The sequence below is a fragment of the Polypterus senegalus genome, chromosome 2 (assembly GCF_016835505.1).
Source record: "Polypterus senegalus isolate Bchr_013 chromosome 2, ASM1683550v1, whole genome shotgun sequence".
Classification (NCBI taxonomy): domain Eukaryota; kingdom Metazoa; phylum Chordata; class Cladistia; order Polypteriformes; family Polypteridae; genus Polypterus; species Polypterus senegalus.
The window spans coordinates 739,901-764,894 of record NC_053155.1 but is presented as its reverse complement, the minus strand read 5'-3'; the positions used below and the strand labels follow the sequence as shown (position 1 = coordinate 764,894).

The 24,994-nt window shown below is 39.7% G+C and overlaps 1 protein-coding gene across 1 annotated transcript; it reads right to left on the bottom strand.

Moving 5' to 3' along the window:
• Positions 1-17: 17 nt before the first annotated feature.
• Positions 18-10,075, bottom strand: LOC120521070. The gene is made up of 10 exons (XM_039742957.1): positions 9,864-10,075; positions 8,955-9,147; positions 8,817-8,867; positions 7,001-7,093; positions 6,787-6,879; positions 4,424-4,522; positions 4,042-4,189; positions 1,624-1,692; positions 1,394-1,465; positions 18-1,295 (listed from the first exon to the last, which is right to left on the bottom strand). The coding sequence occupies exons 2-10, from the start codon at positions 9,108-9,110 to the stop codon at positions 1,081-1,083; spliced, it is 996 nt and encodes a 331-aa protein (XP_039598891.1). The 5' UTR covers positions 9,111-9,147; positions 9,864-10,075; the 3' UTR covers positions 18-1,080.
• Between the last annotated feature and the right edge of the window lie 14,919 nt (positions 10,076-24,994).

Below are 24,994 nucleotides of genomic sequence, written 5' to 3'. Positions count from 1 at the left end.
ATAAAACTTTTTATAAATTAACCTTTTTTTAATGAGAAAAATAAAAATGCACCTTCATCCTGGCTAAGGTTCACTGTTACTACTTGGCTTTGAAGAATAGCCTTCCATGCATACAGTATTCCATTGTGAAACATCTCTACATTGACAACTCCAGTGTACTAATTATGAAAAAGTAATTAAAACATTAATCCAAAGCATCTAATTAAACGTTCATTTATCAATGTAAGCAAAAAAGCAACTGATGAATATTAAAAATTACAATATTTACTGGCTTCTGTACACATTATATTTGAGTTACATCACCTCTTAGTAACAAATATTAAAACTGAGCACCCAGACTCAAGTTCACAATATTCTTTCAGCCAGAACATTGCTCACATTATACTAAATATGCAATAAACATACATAACTGAACCTAAAACAATGTCATCATAACAAAGCCAAATCTAAGTGTAAAACAGCACGATGACCTTGAAGCTAATTTGTTTTGGAATTACCTCCCATTTCAGATATTTGACACTTGCTTGATCCAGAAATATTTAGATTTCACTATTTCAAGACATCTTAGCTTCAGCTGTAATTGCTCAAATATATTTGTAATTGATCTGAATTAATGAGTACTGCAATATTTGTAAACGTGTGATCAAATTGTATGTTATGAAGAAGCAATTTAATTTAAAATTAATGTGTACGGAATCAGTAAATATTGCAGGTTTTCTGTATTATAAGTTTGCAGTATGAAATAATTACTCTGATTCACTACTGGTAATTCTTTTAAATCAGTAACCCAACACCAGTGCTTTCTACCCTGAGTAAAGCTACCAAGGCCCAAGTCTCCTGGTGGCACCACACAAGTTAGAGTCACTGTCCTTGATTGAAATAGCCTGTAAATAACCGTGTGTATATCTTTATGTAAGTGCATATAAACGTATGAAATACAAATTATTAAAGAGCAAACAAGTAACTGGCTTTGTGGAACTGTTGCTTTCAAATACCATGAAAAGACCTAATGTAAACTGATTAAATTATTTCCCATAACTAAACTTTAAATGAACAGCATTGATAATGGAAACACTTGTTTTAAACCTTTCTCTTCAGTGAGGTAATTCGGTTTTTTATATAGAATTTCACACCCAGCCAATCTCTATTTTTGAGAGCTTGTGGTTCATTTTGGATGCAGGCCTCACACTCTCTCTTTCCTGGCACTTTACATATATTTATAAATTTGGCCAAATGTTTTTCCACTGCTCTTCTTTCTTCTTCTTTCCACATTGTCCTCTTCACTCGTTTACGACCTAAAAATTGCACCACAAAATTCCAATTAGCAGAACATAAACTTCTGTATAGCTTAGTTAAAAAAATAATCTTTATTGTAGCACTGATGTGTACTCACCTTGGCAAACACTGTTAACTTTTGTTTCCTGAACTTCGCCATGTGCTCGTTTCATCTGCTTTACTTGCATTTCTAAACACAACATAACCAATTATGTTACAAAATTTCAAGAATTATTTAACCTAATCAATTAAACAAAATTTTGTCAAATTATTTTAGAAATAGTTAGAAAGCCATAAACTTTAACACCAATGGATTTACAAAGTAAGGTAAAATGTACAATAGCTTACCTGCATCACCTTCATGATCACTCAATTCTTCCTCACTTTCTGATGTTTCATTTTCAATCACTACTTTTTCTACAGTAAAAAGATCTTTTAATAAAAGTCAAAGAAAAAAATAGGAGCTACTTTTAAATACATCACTATACACGATAGTCAAATACAAAACTGAACTTTGAATACTAAGAAGGAAAGTAAATGCTTACAAAAATAAAACTGGCTCAGGAATTCTGGTAGAGATGTCTACTAGTTAGGAATGTAATTATGAACATATTCATGTTTGAATAGTTTGGTATTTCTATCTATCTATCTAAATATTGTTCACTTCAAGTGGACCAGGGCCATTAGATTAGGTTAATTTCAGAGTATGTCTGTCTTTATTGAAAAAGTGGGTTTCTACAGTACACTAAATTATCAGCATGTGAGGCATACTTCAAAATCATACATTTTGGAACATTTTTGTATACCCAAAGTGGAGGTGGAAAGGAGGAGGTGCCCTTGTCATGTCAAACATGACACATCTGCCAAAATTCATAACTATTTTTACATTTACAGCTGTTTTCTTTGCTATGCAGTATGCCAAGTTTGGCTATGCATATGTATACACTAAGGCAGATAGAGAGAAAGAAAATGGTCATTACCAGTTGGATCAATGGTGATATCCTCCAGATTTTTTCCTTTAAACTCTCCAAGGCGCCCAGTTTCAAGAGCTAAGAGAATTTTGCTGATCTTAGCCAACTGCAAAGTGCCTTCTGGGAGACGATAGTATTGCCTGTGTACTCTAATGTCATGCCCAAGGAAATCAGCCAGTTGATCCAATTCTGTATCGTTCAAGTTAAGAACTTTTGACAGAGTTGCCACGTGTTTTCGGAGTTTGGTTGATGAAAGTGTTTTAGGACTTTTTGCTCCACATTCTTTGGCAAAAAGTCGAATACAATCAGATCCACGAAAATGAGATAGAGCCGAAGGTCTTGCAAACATATAGTTGTTGTCACATGGCACACCACATACTTCTCTTTTTTCTGCAAGCAACTTCATTGCTCTGTGCATTGCTGGGGACAGCAGTATAGGAACCTTCCTTCCACGCTTGCCTTTAATTTCAATTCTGATAAAGTGATGGCAAAGCTTTTGCTCTAGTTCTGAAAGAGCAAGAGCAACATCTCCATGCAAATCTGATACATCTCTTAACAAAAGGTATTTAGAAGCATTCTGGAAACTTCTCCTTCTCTTCTGCGATTAAACAAAATAATTTGTGTTAAAGTGACTTTTGCAAGGTTTGCCCAGTTTCTTGCAGAGGCCTCAGCTAGAAGATTTTTGTAATTTTCTTCTTGTTTGTCATCAAGATACAAATGCATTTTTTTCACATCTTCGGTAAAAGGCAAAAGCTGAGGTGCATTCCACTTTGACTCTCTCAAACATCTTAGGGCTACAGATGAAATTAGCTCATTCCACTGGGTTTCATAAATTTTTGGAAGCTTTGAGCATTTTTTTCCATCATTTCATTTCCTTCTACCATTGCCTGGGCTTCCACTATATTGGCTATTTTCTGAAGGCTGTGGCCAAGCTTCAGTGCTAATGAAGGAGTTTTCATTGTGCCACTCTCCTGGTTGTACCCAGCAACACATTTCACTGCTGTTACTACATGTGGAAAGTTACATGGAATTATGAAGTCTCTCATATTTTGCAATGGTGTTATTTGTCTTGCACATAACAACAAACGACCAAGCTCTCTAAGCTTCTGACAATGTATTCACTTTTAGATATGTCTGAACCGAGCCTGTTAAAGAGATGTCGTGCTATTTGTAAAATGCAGGGATCCTTCTTGACTACAAGTGAAATGTTGTCTTGTATCATTTCACTCATTAGCTTCCAAAGGCCACTGTCAACACCAGGAGGCACAGGTTCAGCAAATGCACACAAAGACTGGACCCTATTTTTTCCAGGTTTTGGTTGGTCATGTTTTCTAAGCTTGCAATGTTTCATGTGTCGCCAAAGATTGTTTCTTAAATAAAAACCCTGACAATTTAAACAATGCATAAAATCGTTAGATGGCAAACAATTTCTAGGTTGTCTTGAGGTACGAGCATTCCTTTCCCCATTTTAAAACTTCCACATTGTGAGCAAAATTGCCTCTGTTTGAAGAAGATCTATTTGAAGTCTTCTTTCTTTTGATTTTCTTGGAAACTGGAGAGCTTTAGCAACTTCAGTCTCATTGCGATGAATTTGTTCAATATGCCTGGCAATTTTGCATAGGACTTACCACAGAAAAGGCAAAATGTTTTTGTCATATACTCTTCTTCCACGGTTTTACAGAAACTGCCTTTACAGATACTGGATCATATTCTTTAATTTCAGAGTCTGAAACACTGGAATCAGGTACAGTTCTATCACACGTGGAACATGACGCAGAGGATTTCTCATCTTTATCTATTTTGTCATTCATGTGTGCTGATAAGCAGTCACTACTGCAGTCTGGACTACTCTCTTCTGATGACTTAGGAATGTAGTCATCATCGCTGTGGTTCATACTGGAATCTGATGACTCAGAACAGTTTTGAAGCATCTCCTCGCTCACCTATTAAAAACATAAGAAAGCCATCTAGAAACAAATCCCTATACTGCATACTGATTAACAGGTGTTGAAAACTACATTATTTGATTAATGATTGCTTTGTTTTATATTTATTATTAATAATGTATATACATGAGCAATTGCTTAATATTTCAAAACCCACTATCAAATACTCACTGTTATTTTTATAGTGAAAATATTGAATTATAAAGTTTATGCCATTGAGGTATAACTTACAATAACACTGTCAGAGCGCTTAAGTTTTGGCACAGTACAGTCAAGCTCTCTCTTTTCTAAAGAAACTGGTTCAGTGTCAGATCCACTGTTGTCTTCAGTCTGTAAAAATATAATTGGGTGTCATATTCGTTTGACACACATTACGATGTGTTAGTATTATTACTGTTGTTATTAGCAATAGTAGCAATATTCCTACTATTGCTATCATTGTTGCTTTTTACTTTTACACTTTGCAAAGGCCAGTTACAATCAAATACTTTCTGCTCAAATAAGTGTTAAGTGTCGTTATAGGCAATTACAGGGATAACAGAATACCAGATTTTACATTATGCTGTACATAATGTAAATTAAATGAGATTATGCTTAATACATTTTTCAGGCCAAATCTTGAATATTGAATATGGAGACAAGACAACAGTTCATTAGGTCTTAAGAATAAGTGCAACACATACAGGAGAGTCAACTTTTCTTCATTAACTATAATTATTAGAACTAGCATTTATAGCAGTTGATTTTTATTATGGCGACCTAAATGAATTTGAGTGAGGTAGAAGTACTGAAGCACCACCAACAATCCTAGTGAGAACTTGCATATACTTCAGTTCACATTCACTGTGGGGACATAGAGTAAGGGGTGAGCAGGAGTTAATCTATCTTTTATGTAGCTATACTTGTGGGGTCTGACACATATTTCAGGTCACAAACACTGTGTGGACCTAAACTAAGTGGGTGGACAGTGGCACAAGAAACCCCATCATCACTAACTAACCTAGTGGGGACTCACACACATTTCAAGTCACAACCATTGTGTGGACCTAAAGCAAGTGGGGGATGGTAGCACAAGTAACCCCATCTTCAATAACTGCCCTTATGGGGACTTTCACACATTCCAGGTCATTTTCATTAAGGGGACCTCAGTGAAGTAAAAGATATTTTAGGATTTAAAACACAAGACGCTGTCCTTGTGGGAACTCACACACATTCCATGTCACAAACACTGTGTGGACCTAAACTAAGTGGGTAGACAGTGGCACAAGAAACCCCATCATCACTAAGTAACCTAGTGGGGACTCACACACATTTCAAATCACGACCATTGTGTGGACCTAAAGCAAGTGGGGGATGGTAGAACAAGTAACCCCATCTTCAATAACTGCCCTTATGGGGACTCTCACACATTCCAGGTCATTTTCATTAAGGGGACCTCAGTGAAGTAAAAAGATATTTTAGGATTTAAAACACAAGACGCTGTCCTTGTGGGAACTCACACACATTTCATGTCACAAACACTGTGTGGACCTAAACTAAGTGGGTAGACAGTGGCACAAGAAACCCCATCATCACTAAGTAACCTAGTGGGGACTCACACACATTTCAAATCACGACCATTGTGTGGACCTAAAGCAAGTGGGGGATGGTAGCACAAGTAACCCCATCTTCAATAACTGCCCTTATGGGGACTCTCACACATTCCAGGTCATTTTCATTAAGGGGACCTCAGTGAAGTAAAAAGATATTTTAGGATTTAAAACACAAGACGCTGTCCTTGTGGGAACTCACACACATTTCATGTCACAAACACTGTGTGGACCTAAACTAAGTGGGTAGACAGTGGCACAAGAAACCCCATCATCACTAAGTAACCTAGTGGGGACTCACACACATTTCAAATCACACCATTGTGTGGACCTAAAGCAAGTGGGGGATGGTAGCACAAGTAACCCCATCTTCAATAACTGCCCTTATGGGGACTCTCACACATTCCAGGTCATTTTCATTAAGGGGACCTCAGTGAAGTAAAAAGATATTTTAGGATTTAAAACACAAGACGCTGTCCTTGTGGGAACTCACACACATTCCATGTCACAAACACTGTGTGGACCTAAACTAAGTGGGTAGACAGTGGCACAAGAAACCCCATCATCACTAAGTAACCTAGTGGGGACTCACACACATTTCAAGTCACAACAATTGTGTAGACCTAAAGCAAGTGGGGGATGGTAGCACAAGTAACCCCATCTTCACTAACTGCCCTTATGGGGACTCTCACACATACTTCAGGTCATTTTCATTAGGGGGACCTCAGTGAAGTAGGGTGGGCAGTAAGAAATGCATAACAATGACACAGTTCCTGTGAGGATTCAGATATATTTCAGATCACTCTCATCATGTGAACATAAAGCAAGTGAGGAATGTAGTTAACTGATCTTATGTGTAATGACTATATAATTTTTAAACAAAACAGCTTTGTGAAATAAACTGTAGCAGATTAAAATTTAAAAGCAAAATAAGACATCTTGCCATTAAAAGATATATACTGTGTATTTCTAGTTATATTTGCAAATTAAGTAAAAAAACTGTACCTGCTCATTAGTAATAACTGCTTCTTTCTCTTGAGGTTCAGAAGTCTTTTCAGCTAAGCTATGACTGAGGGTCTTCTCTCTTCCATCAGGGTTCTGAGAAGGCAAAAATAATTAAATGATTAGTGAAAAAAATGGATAATATATAACATTTTACCATTAAGTGATGTAAAGTATTTGTCTAATAATAAACGTTTAAGGCTATAAAGAATTGTACCTGTTCATCAATAGCAAGAGTGCCTTTTACTTGTGCCAGTGTAGGCTGTTGAGCCAAGATCTGGCTTTGGGCAACATCCCTTTCCCCAGTGCCCTAAAACAGAATATTGATCAAATGCATAATAAAGGCAGGTATGCTGTTATCACTTTCCAGTCTTACATGCAATAATAATACTTCTAATACTAAAATGAACTTACTGGTTTCCCACTTGATGAAAGATGTTAAAACCTTTGTTGGATTTTTAAAATATATTTTGTCATAAATACTGTATGAATGCCCAAAGTAAACCTTTGATAGGACTTGACCGTTCCTTATAATACCTAATTCTCATTCAAAGATACTGTGATTCAAAAATTGCACTCTGAATCAGCAGTAGTCACATTTCTATATGCACTATATGGTATGTACATGAAATGTTATTTCATATGGGTTAATTTATATTTTACATAATCCAAAAAGTAGCCTATTACAATGAATATGTTTAACTTCAAAAAAGCCTAAATTGTTCATATAAAAAATTAAGTAACTTTTCAGTTACTTGAATAGTTTCTGGGTTTCTAGGTCTTGTAGATGGTTGTACATTTTGCATGATTTACATGATATCACAAAACGATAGCCATACTTTTTCTTCCTCTTTAAACAACATTTATTCTTTTGGTGTGTGCACTTAATTTTCTCTCTGTCACATGTTTCATTCAGAATTGTTTATGTGCTACAAAAGTTGGAAACAAGTTTCACTAAGTCATACACTGTGTATGTTTTCTGAAAATTTATAGTGCAAATATCAAAATTATGCTAATGAATACTAATATGTTCTTGTTTAGGAAAATCTTTACAATGAGTCTGCAATTAACGATTTTACCATATATTTATTCTTTCCTCTCTTAGTTTCCTATAATTAAGTGTACACCATCCATTTTCATACCTTTAATTGAAATTGTGGCACTATATTTGTGTTTCTTAAATTTATTATCATATAAAAATATATTTCCACTTCCAATCACACAGCTTTATTATCTAAAAATAGTGCAATAAAGTATATAGACTCAGGCAATGTAACAAATTGCAATGCATGTATACTGTGTACTATTGGTACTTCTTTAATAATATCTTAATTCAGTTTTTCCCAAACTCGGCCCTGGGGACCCCCTGTGACTGCAGGTTTTGTTCCAACCACACTCCTAATAAGTGATAACACTGAGCTCATTTAATTAGCTGGTATTTTTTTTTTATTCGACATTTCGAAAAGCAAAGCAGCATGATTTTTACATTTAAAAATATTTCTGCTTTTATGATATATTTAAATGCTTAACTCTCTTTTGTTGATTTCATTATACTTTGCCCTTTATCTGTGCAGTTTTTCCTCCTTCGTTGTATCTTAATAATGACAATTTAAAATGAGCAGAGCAGACACCCAGGCAAACAACACGGAATAATCAAAGGCTGCAACTACTTTAAAGTCAGACCTACTAATTAGTATAATTATTAAATAGTGGATAAATAAAACAATTAGAACACCTGGAAAAGTAGAATGAAAATCACGATGAAAACACTGTTAAAAAGAAAAAAAATACATTATTCCTATATAACTGCTTGGTACATTTTAATATTTTTTTTTAGCAAACTTATTTTTCTAATTTCTGTATTGTTCCCTAAACACAGAACTTGGGAAATATCAGTTCACTTAATTAGTCCAGGAGTTTAATTAAAAACAGAAGCTGCAGCCACGGGGGTCCCCAGGACCGAGTTTGGGAAAAACTGTCTTAATTTATTAAAATAAAATGCCTGTATAGATTAATAATGTAGATTTAGTTACCTTGTCATTTGTCTGTAATGGTGATGACACAATAGTGGCTTTTTCTTTTCCCTGCATACAAACACAAAAATAATTACTTCACAGGTGACAACAACCTAAACTAATCCTAAATACATAAATAAAGACTACAGTTCTTACCTGTTTTCTCCAAGGCCATGGTCCATCTCCATAGCTGTATGTGATTTCTTCACCAGGAAGAATATCTCTTAAAGCAAACAGGCAGAGGTGTGGCATTCCATCTACTGCCAGTTTCTTGATTTTGCAGTTTGGACTTTTGTGGTTGTCATTTATCATTCTTCCAACAGAGCCATCATCTTTGGCTCCATCAATGCTGTAACAGCAGTGCAGTTTAAATACATACATAAAGATTACACACAGCCAATTTGCCTCATGTATTAGAATGAGTAGTGTTCCGTGGAAATAATCGTGTAGCACATCTGGGTCTGAGCCTGAGAGGGCAAGCTCCTCACTTACGTGGAAAGGACTACCTTGAGAAACTGACATAAAAGCAGCTCCGCGATCGCTATGTTGCAGACAGAGCACTTGAAGCACTTCAGACACGTTTCCAGGCTGCTACAGTCCATCTGCCCGAGTGTGCGGCCGCTACCGTGTCTCACAGGGCAGGTGGACAGTGGGCATATGAACTGCCTCTAAGGCAGAGAAGGGCGGACAGAGAGTCGAAGCAGGTGGCTGATTCCATTAAATAAAGTGCTTACTAACTGCGGTGTCTGAGAACGCGGATCTCGGAGCTGCTTCTCCAGGAGTCCCGCCACTTCAGACAGCATATCTGCATTACACGTACGCGATCAGGTCATTATTATACCGGTTTTTTTATGTTAAAGCAAATTTGTTGTATATATCATAAAGTATTTTATTAAGCATTTATTTTTTATTCGGAGACAGGGAAACCTGATTATACTGTCTGGTAGTATTACTTTTTTCTGCCGTTTACTTTCATTCTGACGTTTTGTTAACTATTGCAATATTAACTTCGGAACAGACCGTAGTACACTTTCACCATAAATTTGAAAAATAAATACAGCTCACCACCAGCTTTTCCTATTCCATTTAAAGTCGAAAAGAAAGACAGCAGCGGCAGGATGGTACACTCGCCTCCTCCTCTCGCTTTCAGCTCCGTTTATTAGTTGACCGCGGTACTCGGCCACAAAGTCACCCTTTTCCAATGCATCCACCGCAAAAACTCCACGTCCTGCGAACGACCGAGTATGTGAAACGTACTTCGCTAATATAAATGCGATGTTAATAATTTAAGAAAATAAATTGGTTATAAACAACTTACCTTTCTCTGAACTGATACATTTAATTTCCAAACCGCATTTGTCCGAAGATGACCTCACATACCGAATAGCCTCGCTTTCCGGATTTATTCGTTGTCTTCTCATTTTCAACATATGTCTCTCTCTCTCTTTCTCTATGTATATATACACATATATGTACACATATACATGTAAACTCCCGAATATAAACACGCATAATTTGTGTTTTAAAATTAAATGCATAATAAAGCTGGCATATAAAAATAGTCAAGCAGGGTCTTCTTAAAAACCAACAAACACAACATACCCTGACAAACTTTTATTCAAACAAAGCTTTAAATAGATAAAAACGTCATCTTCATTGGCTAATAATAATAATAACAACGATTAACTACTTACTCTAGCATAACATTTATTAAAACACTGTTTACCTTTTTTAACAGTTTGTGATTTATCCTTTCGGGCTTTCAATCTTTCCTCCATATGCACGCACCTAATGGGAACATCCGGTGTTGCTGCCATGTGACCAAAAGTGTGCTTAACCCTGCAGTACTGCAAAGTGTCTGTAGGGGGTTTTAAAAACTGTGAGCATCCAGCCCCAAAACACACTGCAGTACCGCAAAGTGTCTGTAGGGGGTTTTACACACTGTGAGCATCCAGCGGCAAAACACACACACAAATTTTACTCATTGAAATATGAATTTTGGGGTCATGGTAGATTTTGATGGTACACACCTTAGGAAGCAATTTTGCATTAATTATAATGGGCAGAATTATGGGGACCTCATTTTTGGTCCCCACTTGGTCAGAGGTCCTCACTGTGTTGGTGTGCAGTCAGGCGTATGTCCCCATTCAGATAGCAATGCAAACACACACACACTCACACAGTCACTCACACACACACACACACACACACACACACTCACACACTCACACACACACACACATACGGCACACACTCACACACACACACACACACACACACACACACACACACACACACACACACACACACACACACACACACACTCACACATACGGGCACACACTCACACTCACACACACACACACACACACCTCACACACTCACACACTCACACACACACACACAAACACACACACGCACACACACACACACACTCACACACACACACACACAGTCACGCACACACACAGTTACACACACACTCATACATATTGTCACTCACACACTCACACATACACACAGTCACACACACACACACACACACAAACACATACGGGCACACACACAGTCACACACACACATACGGTCAGAATCAAACACACACACTCACACGCACACACACACTCAAACACACATACGGGCACACACTCACACACACTAACACACACTCACACACAGTCACACACACACATACGGTCAGAATCACACACACACACACACACGCACACACACACACACACACACACACACACATACGGGCACACACTCACACACACACACACACACAAGGTCACACACACACACATACAGACACACACATACGGACACAACCACACATACGGGTACACACACACATACGGGCACACACTCACACACACACACACACAAGGTCACACACACAGACATAAGGTCACACACACAGACACAGACAGGATAATTTAGAATCACCAGTTCACGTAACCTGCATGTCTTTAGATTGTGGCAGGAAACCCACGCAGACACGGGGAGAACATCCAAACTCCAAACAGGGAGGACCCGTGAAGTGAACCCTTAAGGGTCTCCCAACTGCGAGGCAGCAGTGCTACCCACTGCGCCACCGTGCCTCACCCACAGCAAGGCCGCAGCAGAAATGTGAAGATGAGACTGTTGATCAGAACTTTGATTTCTTTGCTCGTCCTCTGTTACAGGACATTCATTAATTTTTTTCATTTCATCCACAACAATCTCCAAGTTGTCCTGTACCAAAGGCTTACAACAGAAAAGATGGAACCCGCCGTAAATGGTTGACTTTCTGTGAAACACGCCAGTCTCTGTACTGTACTGTGTGTCTGGCATTTGCTCTGTTTTCTAGTGATGGCCGTTTCACGAAGGGAGTCATGAAAACATGGAGACACGTTCACCAAAGAACAGAGGAGCATGAAGAAAGTAAGGTGCTCAAAGATAGTGAAGATGCCTACTTTCTGAAAGCACAAATGACAGATGGCAGAAGCCTATTGATCAACATCCAAATGTCATCACATGTTGAACACGTTCAAAAGAAACGTCAGGTGATGGAGCGTGTGGTTGATGTTCTAATAGTGATTGTCAAATGTGGCCTCAGCTTCACAGGTGATTGAGAAGAGGCTGCTTATAGCTTAGAAAACATTGCTGTTAACCATGGAAATGTCCTCAAAGTGATTTTGCTGTTAATTAGATATGACATTTGCCTTCAGCCGCATAGAAAGTAGCAAAGAGCAGCTCGAAACTGGCACGAAGGGCAGAGGCTCTTTAGTTACCCTGCTGTCTAAGGACATGTTCAGCAAGTCGGTGGATGTAATCCGTCACCTCATAAAGAGAACAATAGCAGAGGACGTTAGACAGGCTGGCGTGTTTGCTGTTCAGATCGACACAACGCAGCTCTAAAGACCAGTGCCCTGTCATATTCAGATATGTAACGGATGCCATCCATCAAAGACTGATCGCCATAGTGGACTGTGAGTCATCTGCAGGGCAGCATTTTACAGAGAGAAGCTCAATACTGACATCGGCACACGTGTGGGCATCTCAACAGATGGGACAGCAGCTCATATGCAGGCTCAGTAGTACCAGGGGTTTTCTGCCCTTCTCTCCCTCTCAGATTCACGTCTGGTGTTCTGAGATCACACCTTTGAAATCTTGTCCTTGCAGACACAACAGGCGGTGTTGTAGAAAGTGCCTCCCTCTTCTCACTGCTTCATGAAACAGCAGTTTTCTTGAGAGAGTCGACCAAGCGCATGCAGAAGTGGGAACAGATGGGTCAGGACACACACACGGCACAGAAGACTTTGACCAATGGGGCACACAAGGTGGTGGGCAAAGTATCTGGGTGTTTGGGGACTCCTCAGGGAGCCTTGATTTGTGAAGTGCTTTTGACTTTACACACCACTGTAGAGGACCGGGGACAAAAGCCAACTGTGATGGCCAAGGCAAAGGGATTGAGAGAAGGCCTTCTGACGTATGAAACAGTCCTCACCGCTCAAATTGTCCTACGCATGTTTGAGCAAAATACTTACAAACCAAGAGAACGGATATTATCACAGCTCAACGGCCGAAGGCTGAAGGGACAGAGGACAGTCTCAGGAAGAGTGCTAGGGACTTTGAAGGAGTCAAGTGTGCAGCGGGCTAACAGAAAGCTGCAGGAGGAAGAAGAGGGTGAGCTGGTGGTGCCAACTGCCCTTTGTGAGCGAAGGGTCTCGAAAAGAGAAAACGGCCAGCGGAGCTTGCAGAAGATGAGCCAGTAGTATCAGCTGTCACTGACTTCACTGTTAAGGCACACAATGTCACTTTAGACGCACTGACTGACGATATCCATTGGAGGATTTCTGCTAATGCAAAACTTTATTCAGATTTAGAAAATGGGCTTCTGAGTTCAGCTCTGGAAGGAAGAAGCAAATGTCTGCCTAAGTTTGCCAGCAGAGCTACAGGTGGCACATTACGTGGTGAACTGTGCAGCCAGCATTCCAGTGGGACAAGTTAAAGATGTCCCCATGCAGTGTCACATTGTCAGGACAGCCAGTGAAATGTCACAAGGAGGATCTTTCCACAAAATTTGAGAACAAAACCTGTTCCTCCTGTAAAAACTGTGTGAATCTCATTCTCTCCCAGTACAATCTTCTAACTGGTGCATACCACGTGACTGGCCTGGCCTACAAGGTGTTATTAACGCCGTCCATCACACTATCAAGTAGCCTGTGAGAGAAACTTCTCAACAGTGAAAAACCAAAAGAACCTGCTGGACGCACACCTCGTCCACGAGCACTGAGAAGGAAATCCTCACGTCTGTGGACAATGATGGGATTAGAAAGAAGGTGGCAGAAACCAGTTCACCGCTCGGGCATTCATTACTCCTTTACAGTTAGCCAGGTGCTCATGAAGAAACAGAGGAACAACAGAAAGTTACAGCGTATAACAAACAAGCAAAGAACAGAGCAGAGATTTGTGTTTGATTTGATCTGTTTGTGCTTAAGGGTTGGATATTTAGAAATGTGAAGCACAGAAGGAAGACATTTATGTGCTCATTAAAGACATTGTTCTTGACAAGGTGTCATCGCGTCATGGTGTGACTCATTTGGTTATGTCAGAAAAACATTGCTGGAGAGGATAATGTAGTGTTTATATATATATATATATATATATAGTTATATATATATATATATATATATAGTTATATAGGGACAACCTCAGAGATCTCCGTCCAGAAGGGCGCAGTCCTAGGAACAGCTGAGATACTCCAAAGAGCCTCAAGGTCCCAGACCTCTGCTAGAAAACCAAAGCTCAAAGTGAATATGCAACCACCCATGAGAAGGAAAGGGTGAGCTGAGAGTTTTAAAAATAATACGTGGGTGTTTACTGAATATGGTGGGCCGCTCTGAGGCCTGAAACTCCAGGGCTGAAAATGAGTCCACTCTGGACCTGCATAGTAGATTTGCACAAGTTACCCAAGCAAAGCAATGTACCCCTTGTGTACCTACTCGGCCCAGTTCAACTAAGACGTTAGCCAGTAGACCGTCAGTCACCACCACAAGTACTCAGCAATTGACGAGGGGCAGTTTCTACCAGCTGGGCATCAAAGCCAGTTACTCGAGCAGAGAATCAGTGAGAACGCCTCTGTTACAGGGTTATGCTGCCACCTAGTGGCCAGAAGACACGATAGACACAGACGGTGAGTCCTGTTACAGTAATGGACAGTTCACTGTAATACACAGAGAGAATAAAGCAGACAGAGTTCACTTGTGGAAATCGACTCCGCGTGGACGATACACAAACAGTTTCTACTTACTACTCACAGGTAGCAGCCAGCAAAGAGCAGATCTAGGAGGGCTCGTGTGAAGGCCGAAGGAGGCAAGGGACGCAAATGTGTGTTAGCAGTTTTGAATCCAACGCAAAGGCGAAGGAAGATCTGACGTAAAAGACAAAAAACGAGTAAAAGAACACAAACAGAGCAGCGGCAGACAGAAACGACAGCGTTCACTTCATAATGCTAAACCAAAAACTAGATAGATAGATAGATAGATAGATAGATAGATAGATAGATAGATAGATAGATAGATAGATAGATAGATGTGAAAAGCACTATATAATAGATAGATAGATAGATAGATAGATAGATAGATAGATATGTAGGGCACTATATGATAGATAGATGTGAGGCTCTATACTGGTGTACTGCTACTGGTCTAAAGCAGCCCCAGTAGAATTTCTTGCACACTTCGGCTGAGTAATTTGTTGGCTGTGAATCTGTGAAGGTGGAGATAAAGGATAAAGTGCGCTATAAAAAAGAAAGTCTAAATTAAAGACATAACAATGAAACACTTGAACAGATGCACTTCAATGTTATTGCTAGCTAACATCGGTTTGTTTTTGTACTTTAATGTGAGTCCAAATGGGTGAAGCAATCACAGAGTCACATGACTTTCAGAGCTGTGACATCAACTGATTCTCCTGTAGCCAAGCTGCTCCCTCTAGTGGCCACTGTCCATATTACACATCTGGAAAAGCTCACAAGTAAATATCTGGAGATGTAAAAAATATTAATATTAACATAAACCTTTAAAGACAGGGAGTTTGTTTTAGGTTACATAAAATTCCATATGGTAAAGAACATTTATTATAATTACGGTTATTAATGGTTAGATATTTTTAAAGGTCAAGTGGTCTCAAAGTACTTCACTTTTTGTGCCCATTTTATTTGAATTCCTTAATTAATTTACAATTAATTTCAATTTAAAAAGATGTAAAACGTCGGCTCACATTTCTAATAGTTATACTACACTGCCGACTAGAACATCGCTTAAAGGGCTCATTGTCCTACAGATCATCTAATGTGGTCCACCTCATTCTCTGTATGAAATGTCCTAACACTGCACTCGGAGTGGGAGAAACTGGACAAAAACTCCGCCAGTGAATCCACAGTTCCCACGTCAAGCCTGGTGACACAGATGTTCCTGTAGCTGTCCATGTCTGCAGCCATGGACACTGTGAGAAGGTCTTTAAAATCACAGGGCTTATGGGCAACTTCAGAACACAACAAGAGAGAAGAGAATGGGAAGTCAAACTAAAACTGAACACATCACAACATGACGTGAACAGAGATGAGAGTTTTAGGGCCCGATATGAGGATTGTTTGCATCTCTCAGACTGACAGACAACCTGACTACAGACACACATTGTATGGAAAAACTCATCAGAAGACTTTGCTGGACAGTCATCTTACCCAAAGATCTTGACCAGACATTGTTCTCCTCTCTTGCTACATGAATCTTAGCCTGAAGAAGTCTATTAATTTGTGACATTTAAGATGTCTCCCTTAAAGGTTTTCTAATGTCGTGTCTGTATAAACACAGGGGACTCGAATTTCTGAATGACATCTCGCCTGAAGTAGGGGCTTGAGTTGACTTGCATATTGTAATCTTTTTAGTTAGCTAATAAAGGGGTCATTTTGCTTGACTTCTCAATTAAGTAATTTAAAAAAGTTACTTAAAAATAATTAGTACAATTGAAATTTCTTAAATCATTTAAAACTTGTGATTTGTGACTATCTCTGGCCATGTTCTGTATATTCTGTAGATGTTGCACTGCGGTGGTCCTGATAAACGTTATTTCGTGCCACTGTATGCTGCAATGTCGTGTAAGGACAGGATTACAATAAAGGCTCTTGACTTGACTTCTGCAGATATTATGACTCTTTATTGATGATCCATATATTAATAAAATTGTACAAGTACAAATATATTTAAACCAGTAATGGCGGACTGCATGATAACGTGCAGTGAATCCACTTGACTTCTAGTTTTCTTGCTCTTTCTCTGTTTATCATTCGTTTGCTCAGAGGTTGATGCGCTTGCTGCTTCGTGATCAGCTCTTCTGTTCTCCACCCTAGCGGTCCGCTTCTTCTCTTCGTCCATCGGCGTCTTTCACATTTAATCTGATGAAGTCCGTGTTTGTGTTGCAATTACTTAGTTCACTTAAGATGGCACTTAAATGTTCAATCTGCCTCAAGAATGACTTAAGATATGAAGAGCGAAGGTGGTAGGGATGAGAACGGCGCCCATACACATGTGCCACACGGCCGACCTGCTGCGCACTGCCGAGAGTTGATTTTACAATAAAATGAAATAAAAATAATCAGATTTGAGTTTCTTCATGTTTGTCATTTCTTCTGCCTGTCTATTTTTAGAGGATTGTGACAAGTCGTGCTTGGTAACTGAGGCGACTGTCACCTGTTAACCCTCTCCTTGCCAGCGTGAAGATGAAGATTAACAGAATGTTGAGTACTGAGAGTTCATGAAACTCCGATTCCAGGAGAAACACAACCTCAGACCAGGTGGAGAGAAAGTTATGTTGAGCAAATGTAATGTCACTGAATGCTTCTTTAAAAAGTCTTACATGGTTATTCTAAAATGGTGACACATCGTAAACTCATCTGTCCATCGAATACACAAAGATGAATCATAAACAACATTTAAATGATGTCATGCATTATCACAATTTCTGAAATGGCCATTCAAGGTCCCACCACAACATCTCCATGGAGTAAAACCTTCATTTGGTGTTTATCTGTCAGCTGTTCAGGGGTGGACTTGGTCTTGTTATTCAAATTGTTGTTCTACCACATCACTCAGTTTCAGATCACAGACTGAGGAGCAGACATTCTCCTTGGGTACCTTCTGTCAGATGGCTGGCTGAATTCAACCTTCTCTCAATCTTGGCAGGTCACACAGGCCTTGACAAAGCAAAGCACCCCCACCATCATACTACAACCACCATGATTGATTGTGGGTGTGATGTTGTTATTGTGGAAAGCTGTGACAGCTTTACTCCAGATGGAACACAGGACCCGTGTCTTCCATAAAGTCCCACTTTTGACCCATCAGCCCACAGAACATTATCTCACATGTTTGGGGTAATCAAGGTGTCTTTGGCCAACGTTAGACGAGACTTTGTGTGTCTCCTGTTCACCAGTAGTGTTTGTCTCACAACTCTCCTATTTTAGTGCAGCGTCCTTCTAATGGTGGAATCCTAGACACTGACGTGAACTGAGCTGACACAATCAGACCTGCTTTGTCATGTTGAATTGTCACTGTGTGTCGAGCTCATGACTAACGGTGGCATGTCACCTTCTCACTTTTACTAATCTGGAGACAGGCTGTGCATTAAAGTGACGCTGAGATGACTGTCACATCACTCTACAAATCCAAAAGAGCAAATCTGAAATGTTCTTATCCCTCACAATGATGAGATCCAACAGATGACCAGCTAACGTGTGTCCACCATACAATATCTGGACATAAAGAATGTTAAAAGGCTGAGTAATGTTGATCTGCTCAGGTCCACAAAACATTTTGACGATGGTCACAGAAAATGAAAATCAACAGTTTGGGAAACATCTTCAGTGGCAGCCTGAGACCACCAACAAGCCATGGAATTAAAGAATTGAATTAACACTAAGAGTCAACTGCTAAATAAGAAACTGGTGGGAGTTTGAGGCCTCAACTTAGGTGGTCATCTGCTGGATCACAACTTCACATCTCATTTCTGTTTGGGTGATGTTTGTTATAAAATACGCCAATCAGAAGACTGAGTCTTAAAAACAAGGAGACTAAAATAAAGTGAAGAGAAGTCAATGAACAGCAGACATTGGGGAATGATGAAGATGATGGTTAGAATGAAATCCTGCAGCCAGGGTAGCCCTGCAGGACCAGAGCTGGACACCCCAGATGTACACACATGTAAAGTGACCAACAGACCACCTCACCAAACAGCTGATGGCATCTTATAAGGAATCCCCTGTGAAAAGACCCCCAACATTGACCACTGTAACCCTGCGCCTCTTTACTTCATGTAGAAATGAAGAATCTGAAGAGTCAAACTCTGTGAAAGGATCTGCTTGGACAGAACCCCAGAGATGTGATGACTAAAGCCTTTAAAGGCCCTCAGCACAGAGTGTTCTGCTCATTCTTGGTGGGCACCCCAGCTGAACTCCACACACCTGACTTCTCTGACTAACAGGACCTGAAGACCATCTGTGGTGAAGAGGAACAGCCAAGACATAAAGTGAGAGCTGCTAAGTCTTCACCAAGTCTTTACACACCAGTGAGCCCAGTGTGTTACACAGCAGTGGGTATGCTGGGCACTGACTGGTACTTTAGTGGTCTTCAGTGTTTTAGCTGCTCGTCAGTTAGGTGTTACATTTGAACTGCCCTGTTGTAGTAATGACTGCCCACTGAATGTCACCAAATGCCATCTTCACAGTCCCCATTCTGCTCTTTTCATCTGCAGGTACTCGTGCAGTCGTCTGAACCTCTGAGTGGTGAGCAGTTTTTACAGGTGAGTTTCTGTTCTTTTCAATACAATCCTGTCAAACTTCACAATTCAACGAGAGAAAGAGAGGAGAGACTACAAGATGAGCAAAGCTTTAAAAAAGAAAATCAAAAAGAGACGAAGGAGAATGTCCTCCTCCCCAATATAAATGGTTATTCTAAGATTGGACTCATTAATGAGATCCTGACATATTTTAATTAAGTTTTGAGCGGATCCTCTAAGTGGGAATTTGATTTTTCTAATTTCAAATATTCCAGGACATCAGTTACCCACTGACTTAAAGAGGTGGGATGTGGATTCTGTCAGTTGAGCAGGAGAAGTCGTCATTCATTCTAGTAGTGCAGTGAAGGCCATTACAGTTGGTGTGTCCTTCTCCACTGTAAGCCCACCCTGGAGCCCACCAAGCACAGCTGTTAATGGGTCAGGAGTGACTGTGACGCCGAGGCTGTCTGCTAGGCACACAAAGGCTTTGGTCCAGAATGACGTCAATTTGATGAAGGCCCAAACCATGAGGCCCAGTGAGGCCTGAGCTCAAGTACGACGTTCACAGGTTGAGTCTTGGCCTGGATCCATTTTGGACAATTTGAAGTGAGATAAATGTGCTTGATAAAAGATTTGAAGTGGAATGATTGAGTGCTTTGTGCATTTGGAGTTGGAGTGACGTCTGTGCGTGGCTGGCTGCCTTCCACTCCTGTTCACAGATGGTAAGTGAATGATCCTTTAGCAAACATACCGTAGGATCTGTGAACGGAAGAGACGTCAAGATGCTTTTCTGTTTATTGAGATGCTGTCTGAGTCTTTAGACTGATCAGGATTGACTCTGGAAAAGAAATGGCTGGGAGTTGAGGAAAACTGGGCAGGTTCCTGTTAGCAAAGTTAAAGTGAGAAGAAAGTAGTGGAAAAATTGTGTTGCTGGGAAGTTACATTTGAAACGTAATTGTTCATAAGATGTAAAGATATTATCTATATACAGTCCTCAAAGTGTTTCAATTCAGGACGTTGTTCAAACATTAAATACTGTGTAGGACTGAGAGGGCAGAGAAAGATGATTATCATGTAAAAGTGCGACAGATTAGAGCTTCTCTGTCTTAAATTACATCCTACATTGGTTCAATATTCTAAGTGAGTGACGGACAATTGAATTATTAGTATATTGACGATAATTTGTATTTACTGGGCACAGAGCAGGGCATATAAAGAAGTACAGCGAGATTTGATTTGTATTGCAGACCAGGCTTGTGTATATTCATCAATTTGTGTTGATGTGCTGATCATTACAGTTTGAATAGCAAGATGTTGTTGGTAAAGATCTTTATATTGACTTGTGATGTTTAGCCCCAGATATTTAAACTGATCTGCTAAAATAAATGGGAAGGTGCCAGTCTAGTATTGTGTGCTGGAGAGTTCACTGGACAAAGCACAGTTTATTGAGACGAGTCTGAGTCCAGATATCTTGTGAAACAATGCAAGTACTGTTAGGACTGCTGGCCCAGAATGCACTGGGTCAGATATATACAGTACCATATCATCTGCATATGCTGATATTGTGTGTTCAAGGCCTCAACTGATAATCCTCTTTATCTCTGATACATTTCAAAAGTGAACAGCCAATGGCTCAGTGGTGACCGTGTAGTGCAATGGTGACAGATGGCATCCAGCTTGAAGGAGTGAGTTTGAAATAATGTGAATACAAACAGAGACTTGTGGAGTAATATAAAGTAGTTTGATCCATGCACTTATATTTGGGCCAAGCACTAGATTTGTGAAATGTGATGAAGAGGATGACCCATTCAAAGATGTCAAATGCTTTTCTGTAGCCAAAGATAATAAGATGTGAGGGACGTCCAGCAGATCAACCGGCCAGGATGCCTCCTTAAAGGAAGTCTTGTGTCTTATCTTCATTAAACTGGAGAGAATATCAAGACTTCTAGAACTCTCTGAATGTGTGGCTTACATTTGTATGGTCAATGATTTTATCTCCATATTTGTTGGTCATTTCTGTTATTGTGTTGCAGACTTCCTGCTTGTAGATTTATTGAGTTGTCAGCTCTCTCTGTGTTCATAGTAATGATGTCACAGTTTAAAGATGAGATGTTCTGTTTCTTTTGTTCTCAGAATGTTACATTCTGATTGTAAAGCCGGTCTTTACCTATAAAGTGCCTCATTTGGAGACCTGCCGTATTCTTGATCTGTTCTGGTAATTTCATTAGTTAACTCTGAAGCCTTCTTGGTTTTCTAATTTAGTTTTAAAGATAGGAAGTAAACTTTCTTCTTAAAGCAAACCCCCTTTAGCTTTGATGCCAGCCCTGAGTCTGTGGTGACCTTCTGTACCCACTGTGCCCATCTGGACTGTGTGATATTCGTCTTTACTGTCCACACTCAGTCAGACTGGATGGTGACCGCTGGTGGACTGCAGTCTTCAAGTCACTCCACAGATTTACAGTCAGGATTCATTTATATTCACACTGTAGACAGACGGATGGATGGATGGATGGATGGATGGATGGATGGATGGATGGATAGATAGATAGATAGATAGATAGATAGATAGATAGATAGATAGATAGATGGATGTGAAAGGCACTATATGATAGATAGATAGATAGATAGATAGATAGATAGATAGATAGATAGATAGATAGATAGATAGATAGATAGATAAATCGAGAGTATCCACCACTACCTTGCTTTGCAATCCGCTCACACTACTCCTTCTGAATTCTTCCCATCTACTCACCCTTTTTCTTTCTTTCAACTTCCCTCCACCTTAGAAATATCAGATATAATCCTTCATTCTAAGTCATCCACCTGTCTGCTTGACCCCTTACCTACATCACTTGTCAAAGCCTGCCTTCCATCTCTGCTCCATATTATATCTGCTATTATCCATTCTTCTCTTTCAACTGGAATTGTTCCTGCTTCATTCAAAACTGCTGTAGTAACCCCTATTTAAAAAAAAATCGGCGCTGATCCATCTAATTTTAACAACCTGCGTCCGATCTCTAACCTACCTTTCTTATCCAAAATCCTAGAAAAAGTGGTAGCCAAACAGCTCCACTCTCACTTATCCCTGAATAACCTGTATGAACAATTCCAGTCTGGTTTCCGCCCACTCCATAGTACAGAAACTGCATTAATCAAAATAACTAACGATCTTCTCATGGCAGCAGACTCCGGCTTACTCTCTATCCTCATACTACTTGATTTGAGTGCGGCTTTTGACTCCATTTCTCATTCCATTATTCTCAATAGACTATCTTCCATTGGTGTCACCCACAATGTTTATAACTGGTTCACATCCTACCTTTCTGGCCGCTCCCAATTCATACAGCTCAAATCATTTTCATCTCACTCTGTATCCGTTACCTCAGGAGTGCCTCAAGGCTCTGTCCTGGGCCCCCTTCTGTTCACCATCTATCTCCTTCCTCTGGGCAATATTTTCAGGAAATATAATATCCATTTCCATTGTTATGCAGATGACACCCAGCTTTATTTTTCAACTTCACCCACAATCACCCTCCCACCTACCACCCTTACTGACTGTCTGGCCGAAATCAAAAACTGGTTTACATTTAATTTTCTTAAACTCAACAGTGATAAAACAGAGATCCTTTTTATTGGTACAAAATCCACATTATCCAAATCCCATAACTTCCCTATTATAATTGATAACTGTACTCTATCCCCTCCTCTCAGGCCAAAAGTCTTGGTGTCATCTTGGATAATAACCTCTCCTTTCTTTCACACATCAATACTATTACACGATCTGCCTACTTCCACCTACGTAATATCAACCGTCTCCGTTCCCTCTCACCCCCACTCTGCTGCAGTTCTTGTTCATAGCCTTGTCACCTCTCGCCTTGACTATTGTAACTCTCTTCTTTTTGGTCTTCCTCAAAAAACTCTTCACAAACTTCAGTTAGTCCAGAACTCAGCCGCCCGTATTATCACGAGATCTCCTTCTACTCACCACATCACTCCTGTTCTGCATCAACTTCATTGGCTCCCTGTCAAGTTCCGCATCGAGTTTAAAATCCTTCTGCTAACCTTTAAAGCTATTCATGATTTAGCCCCCCCATTCCTGTCTAACCTTCTCCACATTGTCACCCCCTTCCCGTACTCTTAGATCATCCTCCTCAATTAAATTGACTGTTCCTTCCGCTCATCTTTCCATAATTGGGAACAGAGCTTTCAGTCGTTCTGCCCCCCGACTTTGGAATGCACTGCCTCCTGAGATTAGAAACATAAATTCATTCTCTCTGTTTAAGTCTTCAGTTAAAACTCATCTTTTTAAACTTGCCTTCTCTGTGTAAACACTGTACTGTATTGTGTGTTGGGTGTTGTGTAAAGTGTACGGTGTCCTTGAGTGTTTGAAAGGCCTATAAATGAAATGTATTATTATTATTATTATTATTATTATTATTATTATTATTATTATTATTATTAGATAGATAGATAGATAGATAGATAGATAGATAGATAGATAGATAGATAGATGTGAAAGGCACTATATGATAGATAGATAGATAGATAGATAGATAGATAGATAGATAGATAGATAGATAGACAGATAGATAGATAGATAGATAGATAGATAGATAGATAGATAGATAGATAGATAGATAGATAGATAGATAGATAGATGCACTACTTTACAAGAGAGTCTCAGCTCTATGAGGAGTTCCAGAGTAGCAGTAAAGTAATTCCAGGTGGTGAGAGATGTCGACATGGACATTTAGTCTGCAGTGAGGAGTGTGGTAGGAATGACAGCCTGGTTCATCTTATTGGCACCTTGGTGACACTTCACTGATTTCATAAAACACAAAATCACGCGCCCCCCTTTACTGGCAGAGGCACAAGGCTTTTCACAATATAACTTTGAGCTCCTACTTGTTTGTATTTGGTGATCTCTGCTTAGCTGACCTGCCTGAAGATATCAGAAGAACAACAGAATCCTGGATTAGAAATAACTGGAACTTCTTTCTCTTTCAATCCCTCTGCAGCGTTCATAAAAATGGCTGACAAGTTCAGAGTATCAGTGAAACTCGCTGAGGACTTCTGTACCATTGAAGAATCAGCACATGGCAGTGGAGCAGATGGGCACACAGGTAGGCGCTGTACTCCTACTTTATATACTTAAAATAAATACAATTATTATTCTGTCAAGGCAGGTAAAGTAGGACTTTGATGTATTGTGGTGTTTTGAAGTGTAAGGAAGAGGAATGGATGGCTGATGTTAATGAATGAATTGTCTGCTTCACCTTCTCACGATGAGCCATTTCAGTCAGATTCCCAGTTTATGGTCCCCTCTCTGTGAGTTTTGAACCTTCATGTCGTTGAACGGTCTGCTCACTCTT

What these genes read in the sequence shown, in the direction of transcription:
- LOC120521070 (XM_039742957.1), bottom strand. Translation starts at nt 9,110, where the DNA reads ATGATAAATGACAACCACAAAAGTCCAAACTGCAAAATCAAGAAACTG. An exon ending in CTCTTGCTATTGATGAACAG is followed by an intron (nt 6,880 to 7,000) that starts GTACAATTCTTT and finishes TTGCCTTCTCAG; the next exon opens with AACCCTGATGGAAGAGAGAA. An exon ending in TGATCATGAAGGTGATGCAG is followed by an intron (nt 1,466 to 1,623) that starts GTAAGCTATTGT and finishes TGTTGTGTTTAG; the next exon opens with AAATGCAAGTAAAGCAGATG.